Source organism: Ctenopharyngodon idella, chromosome 3 (genome assembly GCF_019924925.1).
Source record: "Ctenopharyngodon idella isolate HZGC_01 chromosome 3, HZGC01, whole genome shotgun sequence".
Lineage (NCBI taxonomy): Eukaryota > Metazoa > Chordata > Actinopteri > Cypriniformes > Xenocyprididae > Ctenopharyngodon > Ctenopharyngodon idella.
This window is the reverse complement of record NC_067222.1, coordinates 46,427,780-46,441,658: the sequence shown is the minus strand read 5'-3', so window position 1 is coordinate 46,441,658 and position 13,879 is coordinate 46,427,780. Positions and strand designations below refer to the sequence as shown.

General features: G+C 38.1%; 1 protein-coding gene across 2 annotated transcripts in view; it reads left to right on the top strand.

The window, feature by feature from the left end:
* Positions 1 to 11,070, top strand: part of prkcab (protein kinase C, alpha, b) — a 186,318-nt gene extending 175,248 nt beyond the window's left edge. For both annotated transcript variants that reach the window (XM_051887145.1, XM_051887146.1), the window contains 3 exons: positions 1,760 to 1,867; positions 2,582 to 2,722; positions 6,861 to 11,070. In XM_051887145.1, coding sequence (XP_051743105.1) covers positions 1,760 to 1,867; positions 2,582 to 2,722; positions 6,861 to 7,028 — 417 coding nt within the window. In that variant the 3' untranslated portion in view covers positions 7,029 to 11,070. The remainder of the gene's footprint in view (positions 1 to 1,759; positions 1,868 to 2,581; positions 2,723 to 6,860) is intronic.
* The last annotated feature ends 2,809 nt before the right edge of the window (positions 11,071 to 13,879 follow it).

Genomic DNA, 13,879 nt, shown 5'->3' with positions numbered 1-13,879 from the left:
GCTATAGAAACAGAAAATATTTACATATTTACATAAATAAGTTTTTATTTACATTATTTTTTTAAATATTTTACAGATTTTAGATCCCTTAGCCCCTCCCCTACCAGAGTATAAAAAGAATAAAATGTAATGGGCAATGACAATTTTTGTTTCATTGTTTAGTTTCAATTCAAAATACATACAAATTCTCATGAGATCATGTTGTATTTCAGAGAATGTAGCGGTGGTACTATGGAAAAACAACAAAAACATGTTTGTAATTGCAGCATTGGTTTCATACATTTGCATGATTTGCATGATGGTCATGATGAATAAACAGCTTTATTTGTCTCTTCTGGAATATTCTCTGTTCATTTTAATGAGATTCATTTATACAGACGGCTTCCCAGGCCTCAGTGTGAAACGCACTTCCTGTGTCATCTATACTTTATGCCAGAATGGTTACCAAGGTTACGTCGTTTACATCTCAGCTTCCTCTCACTGACTCCCGGGTCTAATTACCCAACAGAAGAATCTTGTTTTACAGTTGGTGTGTTTCACTTTAGATGGTTTTGTCTTAGACACCCCCATCCTGGAATGATTCCTGCTTATGTAATATCATCCCACTGCTATGAGGATACAAAAAAAAAAGACTGTAAAAGGACTCAGGAATCATGACATAAATGTGCATTGGTCCTCTTCAGAAACTATTGTATTGAGTTCTGTGGGTGTCTGCTAATGACCCATCAGCATGAGGAGGTTGCGGCTGTCAGTACTTCCGGAGACGGAGACTTCCGGAGACTTGAGACGGACTGAGATTCAGCTGTAAAGAATGGGAGAGAAAGAGAATTTGAGCTCAAGCTGTACCACAGAATCCATCTCACTTTTGTTGTTGGATGTAAGGGTGAACATAACTGTCTTCATTTACTCCCGACATCTGAGCCACTGAAAACGCAGTGGGTTAGTTTTGTTTTTGAAGGAAATGCACCATAGATCTAATATACACATGCGATTTCTATCCCTGTTGTTTATGTTCACAGACATAACCAACTGTGTGTGTTTTTTAAATAACCTTGTGCGTATTTGACAGTTTAAACACAATAAGATGTGAAAGAGAACTTAGTTTAATACACACGGGACGCGCCGTTCAACAGCCAGCATTCTGTACGCGTGCTTCAGATGTGTTCGCTCAGAAAACCATATATCAGAAGTTTAAACTGTTTAAACGCAAGAAAATAATACATTTTCATGATGACGAAGAGCTGCAATGTCATGTGAGCGTGAACGCGATACAGATGATAATCAAAACCAAACGGATGTGTTAGTTTTTGCCAGAGTATTCAAGGCACAAGCTGTACAGGCTCCACCCTCTTCTGGAAAGGGGGCGGGGAGCAGCAGCTCATTTGCATTTAAAGATACATGCTCGAAAACAGCATGTTTTTGCATGCACTCAAAATTGGTATTTACAACATGGTATAATAAATTATCTGTGTTTTGAGCTGAAACTTCACAGACACATTCTGGGGACACCAGAGACTTAAATTACATCTTGAAAAAAGGGACATAATAGGTCCCCTTTAAAAATAGCAGTGTTAGTTAAGGCTAAGAAAATTTAAACAGGTTGATACATTTATTGTGATCTCTCAGGATAACTGTTTACCAAAATTTAGAATAAAACTTGAAACATTCAAGACACTGTTTGCACTTGTTTATTATTTGGTTGATATGTTTTTATCCTAGAACATACATGGAAATGTAATCACGCTGCATTTTCTAACAGCCTCCATTTGACGGCGAGGACGAGGACGAGCTGTTTCAGTCCATAATGGAGCACAATGTGTCCTACCCCAAATCCCTGTCGAAAGAGGCCGTGTCCATCTGTAAAGGGGTGAGTCCTGAAACTTCAGCACCAGCTCCTTTATTCTTCCACATTTCTGTATGCTGTTGCTCACTGAATGAGAAAAGAATAATGCAGAGGCTATGATGAAATTACATTTTCATCTTGGATTAATAACTGGCGTACTTTAATATTGCTGTCAGCTCAAGTCATGGAAATATCACCTGCTATAATAGCTGAGTGGAAGATAATAATATTTCATTTCATTTGTCTTTCCACCATTCTGTTTGATTATGTTCCCCTATGAGGCCAGTAAAAATTAATATGATTCATGGTGGTGATATAAAAGGCAGTGATAAAACTTTATGATAATGGCCCTCAACATCATGATAATGTGTATCATTAGTTAATGTAGAATTGTTTCATATATCGTTAAACTTTAAATGATTTATATTTGATCATTTGGTCACAATGTAATTATAAAAAAGTGATAATAAAGCTTTAATGTTAGATAGTTAGGAACATTAGCCAAACTGGGAAAAGTTTGTGTTGTACTAGTATATTTTATAGGGGTCTGTTACCCAACCTGAGCCCAGAGGGACCTGCTTCGGGTTTCTATATAATGACAAATAAATTATATAATATAATATAAATGTTTTATACTTTAAATTTAGCCTTCCTATTTTTCTTTCATGATTGAGTCTGAGGTAGATGGTCTCAGGTTTAATAATCTCTGTCTTCTCGTCCACACACACACACACACAGCTGATGACGAAGCATCCATCTAAGCGTCTTGGTTGCGGTCCGGAGGGTGAGAGGGATATAAAAGAGCAAGCTTTCTTCCGCAGAATTGACTGGGAGCGGCTGGCCAACAGAGAGATCCAGCCTCCTTTCAAACCCAAAGTGGTGAGTGTGAATATGATGTGTGTGCATGTCTGTCACCTTTGCCAACACTGCTGGTGTTGGATGACAACTCATTTTCTCAGGTCACAGTAGACTCCACTGGATATCGTTCGGTTACTTGCACAACTCCTGTTCTTTGATAATAGTATGATGTGTCATAGTCTTAGCCTTACATGATCCTCTCCATAAGATGGCTACAGCTGGTGAATCCACCAATGGCTAGCTGCTATGTTACTTCCTAGTGTCAGGCCGTCTGGTTTTATCAGTCAGTAGTGCGTCAACCAACTATGCTCGCAGTTTCCGTTGTTACCAACATAGTTCAATGATTTGGAGTTTCCTGAAACCATAGTTCCAACGAACATTCTCAAACAGCGTCACAAATTTGTGCCTGACAGTCACTCCGACTCTAAATAATCCAACATCTAAGAGTATATGATCATATGATGCAAGTTTTTGACAACGCATTCAGTGCTCCAGTTAGTCTAACAGTACACTGAACTGAGAACAGTCTTTCGGACATGTCTGACATGCTGTGAACTGTCTGCCGAGGGTTTCATAAAGATGGAAAAAAGTACGTTTCTAATGTCTTTTGCTGAAAAGCATAACATATAACAGATAAAACATATTGGAAATATTATAACAGTGATCCGATGGAAGTAGTTCTCGAGTCAACAGCAGTACTTATAGCAGTTAAGAGTCGGTTAATGGTCACAACAGTTCTCGAATCACCAGTTCTCTCTCCAGTCAAGAGTCAGCTAATGACTTAGTTCACCCAAAAATGAAAATTCAGTCATTTATTACTCACCCTCATGTCGTTCCACACCCGTAAGACCTTCGTTCATCTTCAGAACATAAATTAAGATATTTTTGATGAAATCCGATGGCTCAGTGAGGCCTTTATTGAGAGCAGTCACCGTCTCCTCTCAAGATCCATAAAGCTACTAAAGACATATTTAAAACAGTTCATGTGACTACAGTGGTTCAACCTTAGTATTATGAAGCGACGAAAATATTTTTTGTGGGCCAAAAATTACAAAATAGCGACTTTATTCAACAATATCTAGTGATGGGCGATTTCAAGACACTGCTTCATGAAGCTTCGAAGCTTTACAAATCTTTTGTTTCGAATCAGTGGTTCGGATCGCCAAAGTCTTGTGATTTCAGCAGTTTGGAAGTTTGATACGCGATCCGAACCGCTGATTCGAAACAAAAGATTCGAAGCAGTGTTTTGAAATTGGCCATCACAAGATATTGTTGAAAAGTCGTTATTTTGTTTTTTTGGTGCACAAAAAGTATTCTCGTTGCTTTATAATATTAAGGTTGAACCACTGTACTCACATGAACACTGTAGGCACATTTTAAATACGTCTTTAGTACCTTTCTGGATCTTGAGAGGAGACGTGGCTTTGCTCTCAATAGAGGCCTCAATGAGCCATCGTATTTCTTCAAAAATATCTTAATTTGTGTTCCGAAGATGAACCCGAAGGTCTTACGGGTGTGGAACGACATGAGGGTGAGTAATTAATGACAGAATATTTATTTTTGGGTGAACTAACCCTTAATGGTCACAATAGTTCTCGAGTCACCAGTACACTGATAGCAGTTCTCTCTCCAGTCAATGGTATTTTTTTAACCAGTTCATTGAAACGAACCATCAGAAAGAACCGGCTCACGGAAAAGAATTGGATTTCCCAGCCCTTTGTGACAGGGTTTCATTTTCAGGGTTTCATTACTAACTGAATAAGATAGTGCTAGCTGGCTAGATAGCTATCAACCTGTTAGTGAGCAATAGTACACATTAGCATGCTAACTATGTTCCTTAAGTAAAAAATTCTTCTTTTTTTGTTGGTGGCTCGGATTCTTAAATCATTCACTGAATGTACCCATTCTCAGGTCTGCTGATCTATCAGATCATTGAGATGAATGAATAATTTTCTTTCTTTCACTTGTTCAGTGCCTGACAGGATGCTGAACATTGGCAGAGGGAGGCTTTGATGAACTGCCTAATGAAGTAATGGGGGGTTGAGAGCTCACACTGTTACAGCTCAATGTACTGTTTATAGCCTTGACCAGCCAATGAGGACGTTGACACAAGATCAGTCTGTCCTCAAAGTAAATATGAAATCTGTCCCGTTTTAGTTTACAGTGCAGTGAGACTTGATCTTATCTATCAGTATTTATTGGATGGTGCAAAATTGGCTCTATATGACAGGTGGATGGAGGAGATGGGCCTAGAAATAAGAGGTTTCGGAGATGTCAGCTGAAAAGGGAAAGTCATTTCAGAGCAGGTGGATTATGGACTGAAGACAAACATTTTTTTTTTTTTTTCCTTCAGAATAATGTGCACTGATGACACATGCATAATAAGATCAGGACTGTGTATTATAAAAGTATACAGGGTCTTTTTTACTTTATGTTCATTTTAGGTGTAATAACTCAAGAGAAATCAGGAGATGATGAGCTCCTCCTGAAGCCTTGTTCATACTTTCGCTTGGCTTGGCCTGACTGCGCGCACACTTCCCCAGACAGACGAGGCATTAATACTTGACACGCTCGCAGTTGTACTATTCTTTGAATTGACAGAGTAAATGTCCTCTAAACCATCAGGAAGCAGTAGTGAGAAGAAGTAAGGTTCTCAGAACTTGTACCTTAGCAGAACTCTGTCATCAGAAGGGACTGTCAACAGTAGTGCTGCAAACTCCAATGTAATAGAACGGTGTTGTTGTTGTTGTCTTGTGTGTCTATTTTTTGTGCTTTAAAATATTTTTTATTGGTGTAAAAGTAATTTTATAAAACGGATAGTTGCGGCCCTTGATTCTGATTGGTTGAGCCACATTCAAAGCCCTGGTAAAATTCCTGAAAACATACAGCTGACCGCATTACATAAGTATCACTGCACCACTCAATGTGTATGTCTTAGCAACCACTCTTAGCAACGTAAACATGTTTGTTCTCAATTGATTTTATTCATTGAAGCTTACTGCATTATGTAGAAGAATATTATGAGAGAGATATGGAGTGAATTACCTGCATTCAAATTTAGCATTTTCCTTCAGGTCAGTCCTATGTTCATAATAAAAAAATCCGTTTGAATGTCCGCTGCGATCTTGTCCTTTTAACAGTTAATGGGTTTTCCCGTGCCCTGCAGTTCTCAGGCTTCAGAAGTTCCCCAAAAGAAGCTCACTGGTTCAGCCCAGAGAGTTTACGGAGAACAGAAAGCTGTGCAAACCTTTTCATGCATCTGAAAAAGGTGATCCCAGTTTAATGGAAGAAGCCAGGGGTGATCATATTAAAAAATGAAGTATCTGTTAATCACTGTTCAGGGCAATACGTTTTGGTGATTACCACTCGCACTTGCAGGATGTTTTCACACCTGGCTCGTTTGGAGCATTTGTTTTGAATCCTGGCTCGTTTTCTCTCTTAGTTTGGTTAATTTAGGCATCTATGAACACGACAATCGATCATATCCACACCAAAACAATTGGTCCGAGATCGCCTAAAAACTCTGGAGAGGTTTGGTTGTGGTGATTCTGGTGCACTCTGACCAATAATAGGACACATTTTGGTACATTTTGAAATGTTTTCTAGTGAAAGCAAATCAAACCAAGAAAAAAAATGCAACATTGTAACAATTTAAGACCCTGTTTTGGATTAAACCAAACAATCTACAGATCAGAAAATGACCTTAGTCCACCTAAGTCAGCTTGGCTTAATAGAGGAGTTCACATGATAAAAGCCTGGACTATTTTAAGAGTCTTTTCATGTTTCAAAACCAACCACCCTGTGCGTTGATCTTCACTCACTGTATGGGTGTTGAAGTTTTTTTATGGGTATAACCTGATTAATCTCAACCTGTGGCTACCCATGTGTGTTTGCAGACCCTGGGGTTAAAAGAGCCCCCTCAAAGGACCCCATTGGTACGCCACAGGCGCTAGTGCTGGACTGCAGCCATTTCAATCTTTAACACAACCCTGAATATTCCCCTTTCAATCACTTTTATAATATCCTCAATTTACTGGACATATAAGTGTACATGACGTCTGTGAAGTCCTACATGAATGAGTTTTCTCTCAGAAACACTGCAGCTTTTCAATTGAATCTAAAAATAACCCACGTCTTTTTTCTCCCCTTCCTTTCACAGTGCGGCAAAGCAGCAGAGAACTTCGACAAATTCTTCACCCGCACGCAGCCCATGCTGACCCCTCCAGACCAACTGGTCATCGCCAACATCGACCAGAGCGAATTTGCTGGATTCTCTTTCATAAACCCAGAGTTCATTCACCCATCGTCGCTTCACAGCGTGGTATGAGACGGCCCGATGAAGAAGAGGCTCAAACTAACAACCGCATCCATGTTATTTATGAACTCACCAAATCTTTGTAGACAGTTGAATACCCTTTATCTGAACATATCTGAACTGAGGGGGGGCTGGAGAAGCGGTTTTGATGGCTGAATGGAGATGTATCCACATTCAGACTTCGAGGGCAATATCTAATGGAGATGATGTACGATCTGTTCCAAAGCCTGGTGAGCATTTATAGGCACTAGACACTCTTAAAAATAATTGTCCTTTATTGGCACTGATGGTTCTATGAAGAATCTTTAACATCCATAGGACCGTTCCATTACACAAAAGGATCTTTAGATTTTTAAATGTTCTAAGAAAAAAAAAGAACTTTTTAAAACAAAAATGGTTCTTCTATGGCATCACCTAAAAAGTTCTATGGAACTTTTATTTTTAAGAGTGCAGACTTGTTCCCAACAAATCATTATTTTATGAGGTTCCATCTCGGTTAGAATGCTGCTTGTGTAGGCAGTAGGCAGCTCTCTAGGCTTTTAAACAGAACAATACTGTAGTAATGACAGTTTATCTAATGCTTGTATGCAGATAGAAGTCATGTGCAGGCCCAGTATATTTTACAAAACCTACAGATATTTTTGATGGTGGAGATGGTGAACGATCCCCTTTTCCAGTCCTCAGATTATTGTGTGTGAAGCATGCTGACATGAAACAGGTTTTTGTGTCCTATTCCTTATGTCCTCTACTGCCATTTCTAATGTTCTTGAATTATATATTTGTAAATCTAAATCTTGTTATAGGAGTGCCAAAATATAACTGCATCAAAAGATTTTTATATCCAGCTCTATATATGCATATTGATTTCCTACTAGATGGTGGTGTCCCTTATCTTGGGCTGAAACTTGAACCCTTATCGCTCCTCGAGTTTTAGCATGACAACTTCCATTCCCGTCACTGCCTGCTCGTCTGGTTTCTACATAGTCAACATATACAGAACTTTTTCTCTCGCTCTAAATGAGCGATTCCTCATTGGTAATACGCAGGCCCACAGAACTCAAAGAGAATTGGAACATCTGTCCTGCACGTCCCTCACCACTTGCATGTTCATTTTTATTAAATGCTTCATTTAGCACATTTAACGATGTTTAAGCCCATACCACAGTTTTTCCCTCACAGTCACAGCAAAAAAGTCTGCAGATTCTTCCTGGGCCTGGTAATGAGTAACCATTGCAACATATCGAGTCGCTTCAGTTAGAAATGTAAATGGTCTTTGGTTTAAATCTAGCATATTATGCTAAAGAGAACTAGCACTGCTACAACATAAAGAACATGTAAATGCTTACTGTAGGGGGTTGGGTCTCCAAAACCTGTCAAAACTAAACCCAGGACATATTTCACCCAAGAAATTCTTTGCTTAAAGAAAACGAAGCCTGTTTTTAGAACCATTAAGATTTTTTTGCATTGTGACATTTTCAGCACTCACTGTTAAAGGGGCTATATATAAGAATTTTCATGTACTAATCACTTTTTTATTGTCAGTGTGTAAACATTTTGTAATGAAACTTAAAAATGAGAACTTCCCCGAGTTCTTAGGTTGTCTATGAAAGATTTTTATGTGAACGACACATGAAACGAATGCTTATACAATGTTCAGGATAAAGCCAAAAGAGCAATTCTGTACTGTAATGTCAATGTGTCATGCAAAGAAAAGGGATTAATTGAAACTGTAGTCTCACATAGCCAGATCTATATAGTCTATAGTCTCAAATATACTTTAAAATCAAACTATCATTAGTGTAATTTTAATGACCTCATCATTCAATATGGTGTAACATATCTACATCACTATGATCAGATGCTTTCTGAACTGCTGCTTTCGCACTGCTATCATTTTTGTTGTGTGTTTATTTTGTTATTGAGAGGAAAGCGTGCAGCACATATTTACATATATAAACGTCACTCTCAGCAGCGTGGATTGCGTCTGGATGTTTGTTAACAGTATATCGCTGCAAAGGTATTTTACTTCTTAGCAAAGAACAAAAAGAACTTCACCGTGAGCCTTGAATCAAGGTCAGTCTCTTGTACGTTACGTGTGCACGAGTGCGAACAGTAAATTGCTGGATGCAGTTCACTTAACAGCCACCGGTGTCACTAATAACAAGAGTTTCTGAATTCTACATGTAGCCCCTTTAAGCTTATTTCCCCTAAATGCAAATTCTCCTTACTGAAATGTGGCAAAATGCAAAATAAAGATTTTTACTGTAAAATTTATTGTACATTATTAGGTTCAAATCATGGTAGTTTTTGTTGTTTGTGCTGCTTTTTACTGTAATACTTCATGACAATAATCAAAATCTGATGAAAATCATCACTGAGAATAACTACAGAAAAAGGTTTAAAAAAAACATTAATGTTAATGTTGATTTGAGGAGAAAATGTGCATAACTGTCCTAACATTTATGCCACAATACAAAAATTCCTAATGGTCTTTAAATGCAGTATTTCTTTCCATTTAAATCATTACAATCTGTGACCCCATAATGCCCAACATGATTTTGTGACTTATGTTTGAGGGGGATGGGAGGTCAGTTATGTATAACCTCTAATATAACCCTTTTTCTGGTAGTGTTTATGTCCTTTGGTGATGAATACTCGTTGTGTTAAACTACATGTTCTGAAGTTCTTATCAAAGAGAGCTTTCCAGTATACTGTATATCCAATATTTTCTATCTTTTTAGGTCTTAGTTTATGATCATCATGCATTTTTGCTCTGTGAGTACTTTTACGTAGAGCGCTATGTTTACTCTTACACTAAAGGTACACTATATACCAAGATTTTTGTAAATACAGAGAAGGCATACATTATCTTGCAGATTTTATACTGAGAACTGAATGTGCTTTTACTAACTTAGATGGTTTCTATGTTTAGATGATCCAAAAAGACTAGTTTGGCTAATACTGAGATATAGCTTTGGTATCTGCAAACCTTTGTTATATGTAATTCTGCTATGTTTTCTATGCTGATAGTAGGAGCTGTATGTAGACTGACTGGGCTATGTGGATGTACTCAGTGCTCCTACATACAGTATGTGTGTTTGTACTGCAGCTGCTGTGTGCATGTGGGGTGTCGGCAAATCAGCGCATGCGAAACGTGTTGCATGATTCCAGGAATCCGGAGTCCTATAGCATGGAACGATTGTGACACCGAGTACGATACCTGTCCCACCTTAACTATCTTCCATTGTGTTGTTGCTTTCGTTCCTGTTTAGTTTCAGTCAGTGGATGAAGAACTAGACTTCCATATAGATTCCAGCCACTACTGAGCAAATTCTGTCTGACTTACCTATACGACAACAGAAGATGGAAATTCAGTAACTTCAGACATCATTTTATGGATTCTCCTTGTAATCAGTACCTCAGAAACATTAGATGGCTCGGTTTGGGCTCTAGTCTTGTGCCAAGCCCTTGGTGTAACACTGTAGTTATCAGGTGCAACACTGTTGAATTTCACCACTGATTCCTCTCTGATATTTTTGAATTTTAATAGACCTTTGATGTGCAAGCCCCTGTGTATGGAAGAAAAACAAAAAAACAGGATTAAGTAGATATTCCATGTGTTTATTTCTTCATCCCATGAAGTAAATGGATTCATGTCGATACGAGTGGAAATAGAGCCGGTCCTCTTATTAAGCGATGCAGAAAGTATTAAAGTGTTTGTCTTGCAGGATGCAGGTTAACACAGGTGTCTCACATTGAGAGTATTTGAGAATGTAAAGTTCACGTGTTTGGTTGTGATTTCTGCATGTGAGGTGGCATTCCAGCATTCACTTGACATATTAAGTATCTTATATGAACATTCCACCCAGCCATTTCTTATTATAGATTTTATCAGGAATTATAAATATTATTATTATTATTATTATTAAATTATGAATTCCCAGACAGTGTTTTAGTTTGAAAAAGTCCTTTCACTCTTCTTTGTTTTTCTTTGTCCCTCTGTTCTTTGTGAAGGATAATGTGTATAAATAAATGTATGACAAAATGGATAATATCCATGTTCTGTTTCTTCAACATCATGAAGGTAATGGGGTTTAAAGTGCCCCTATTGTGCTTTTTTGGATATTACCTTTCATGTAGTGTGTAAAATAGCTGTTTGTGAATGTAAGGTCTGCAAAGTTTTAAAGATCAAAGTGCAGATAAAGGTAGTTATTGTGTCCTAAAAGAAAGAAGCGATTCTGAACTGCCTGAAACAAGTCGACAGTAATTACAGTCTCACTTCGTAAATGAACCTTCGTAGGTTTGTAACATATTTTGCATATCTCAGCCTATATTCTTCATTGGCTGCCCGTGAAAGTCTACTTTGACCTTCAGACACTGTAGTTGTAGCTGAGACTGGAGGAGATTGGTTCATGTTGTCGACATGTTGAGAAGACATTGTTTTCTGCACTGTGAATCCACTTCCTGCATGAACTTCCAAAGGATGAGATTGATACGGTAAAACCGACACTGTCATTACTATTCGTTTCACTGTGTATCAAGTGCTAAGGAACATCCGGAGCTGAAATTCAGATATGGTAATGGCTGTATGGTTTCCAACGTGCAGTAAGTGGTAGACCAATCACAAAAGACTGGGCCATCTGACCAATCAGAGAAGGAGGTTCTCGGAAAGGAGGGGTTTAGAGAGACTGAATCCTTTATATAACCGTTTTTGACACTGTCTGACACTGTGATGCTGCAATGTATATAATGGAAAATTAAAGTGTTTTTGACCTTGAATGCATGTAAATCTGTTGTAGGAGACCTTCAAAACAAGATTAGGAGCCTTTAAAATAGCATAATAGGAGCACTTTAAGACATATTGAGCACAATCTTCAATCTGTGCCAGCGCTCATCAACAAATATAGTAAATGTGGTTCATAAGTTCATCATTTTTCAGCTGGCTATGGTTTATTAAGCTAAACCACATTTAGCCTTCATTTATCCACACACTTCCCACAGTATTGACTCAAGAAGGGATCATGGGAAAAATATATAAAGATTCTGATGCCTCCTAATTATTCTGGTTACGTAGGGGTTCCATTAACAATTACTTAAGTGCTTTTAAGGAATAAATATATGGAAAAAATGAAATGCAGTTCCACTCCCAAATGATAGAATGAGGTGAATAAATACATTTAAAGGAGATCTACAGTATAATGCCCCTTTTACAAGATGTAATATAAGTCTCAGGTGTCCCCAGAATGTCAGAATCATTTATTATAGCTTATAAAATTTGCCCCTGGGTCCAATTGCAAATTAGCTGCTGCTCCTGGCCCGCTTTCCAAAAGAGGGCAGAGCTTTAACAGCTCATGCTTCAGTTGCTCAACAACAACAAAACTGGAGAATCTCACGCAGCCAAAATGAGGATTGCCAGTAGTGGTGTTCAGCCTTACATTGTTCAAACCGGAGTCGGACACTGATGGAGACACTCAGGAAGAAGTTCCTCAAGAAGACATTTCTGAATGGTTAGTGGATAAATTTATGTAGTTGCTGTGGAGTTGATTCAGCTAATCAACTAGCATGTGCCGTCATGTTAATCTTTTGTGCAAATCCAGCATTGAATTGACCCTCATTTGTGAATCAGTCCGGCGTAAAATGACGGCATGGTAACAACACTCTACTACAACAACTCTTCCTCTTCTCTAAAGCAGCCTAACATGTTGCAGCCTGTGTTCTCAGGGACAGGGTTTATGTAAATTTTAGGATTAGTGATGTCACTAACCTTGGAAGAAGTGCGATGTAGTCCCTACCAGCTGTCTGTTGTAGTCCTTAAACAGATAATTATTTAAAAGAAAATATCTCCCTTTGCATTGAACTTTGAGTGTCGTAACTTTGCAGATGTTGTTTATGCTCTAACAGCAACATTACACACTAACTAAAGTTAAAAAGTGAAATCATAATCAACAACCCCTTTAAAACAAATATAGCTGCAAGCAGCAATGTGGGCCAAGCCCCGAAGGCACCGCATGCAGAGCAAACACAATAAATACAGCATGTACAACAAGCAGAACGATCACAGCAAGCACATCACACTGAACAGTTAAAGGCTCTACGATGTGAATCGCAGAAGCACAAAAAAATATTAAGATTTTGTATATACTAAATGCACTGCATGTTATATTTAATAAGTTCTAATTGCATAATTCTCAGAAAGAAACAATGTCTTCTGGCCACAGTACCTCAGGAACAGGCACTATGCAATAAAACATTCAATCCACAAACCTGGAGCAGAGCAAGGGTACAGAGAAATTCTGCCATAATATTTCATCTCCAGTCTCATGGCTGAAGTTCTGAACAATTTAAAATTTACTGTGATAAATGATGTGGTCAAAATGTAACCTCTTCCCAGAAATACCTTTCAAGCCATGTTGAAGGCAACTCAGTACATCCTTAGCTGAAGGCAAACATGCCTCTTCCAAAAGATTTCTCTGGAAGAACATGGCTACACCCACAGGGTGTCTGACCACATATGGTGATGCTTTTTTGCTGCTTGGACCATATTTGGGATTCTTGTCCATAACACAAATGATTTTGTAATTTAACAGGGTACCTTCTGAGTTCCATGGAAAAAGCTCAGCATTTACTATATACTGTCCACTGTTTTTGGGAGGCTCCACTTTTGTTTTTCTTGTGACTGTGTGTAGAGTTTGCATTAAGTACATAGATATAGATACTTATTTAAAAAGTTATTAATATAATTATCATTATTATTGTAATTAATTATCATTATTTTTACCATAATGATTTTCTACATCCACTAAATGGCAACAACTCACCACAAAAGTGCTCGAAGTGCTTAATAAACTTCTCTGATTTGTTGA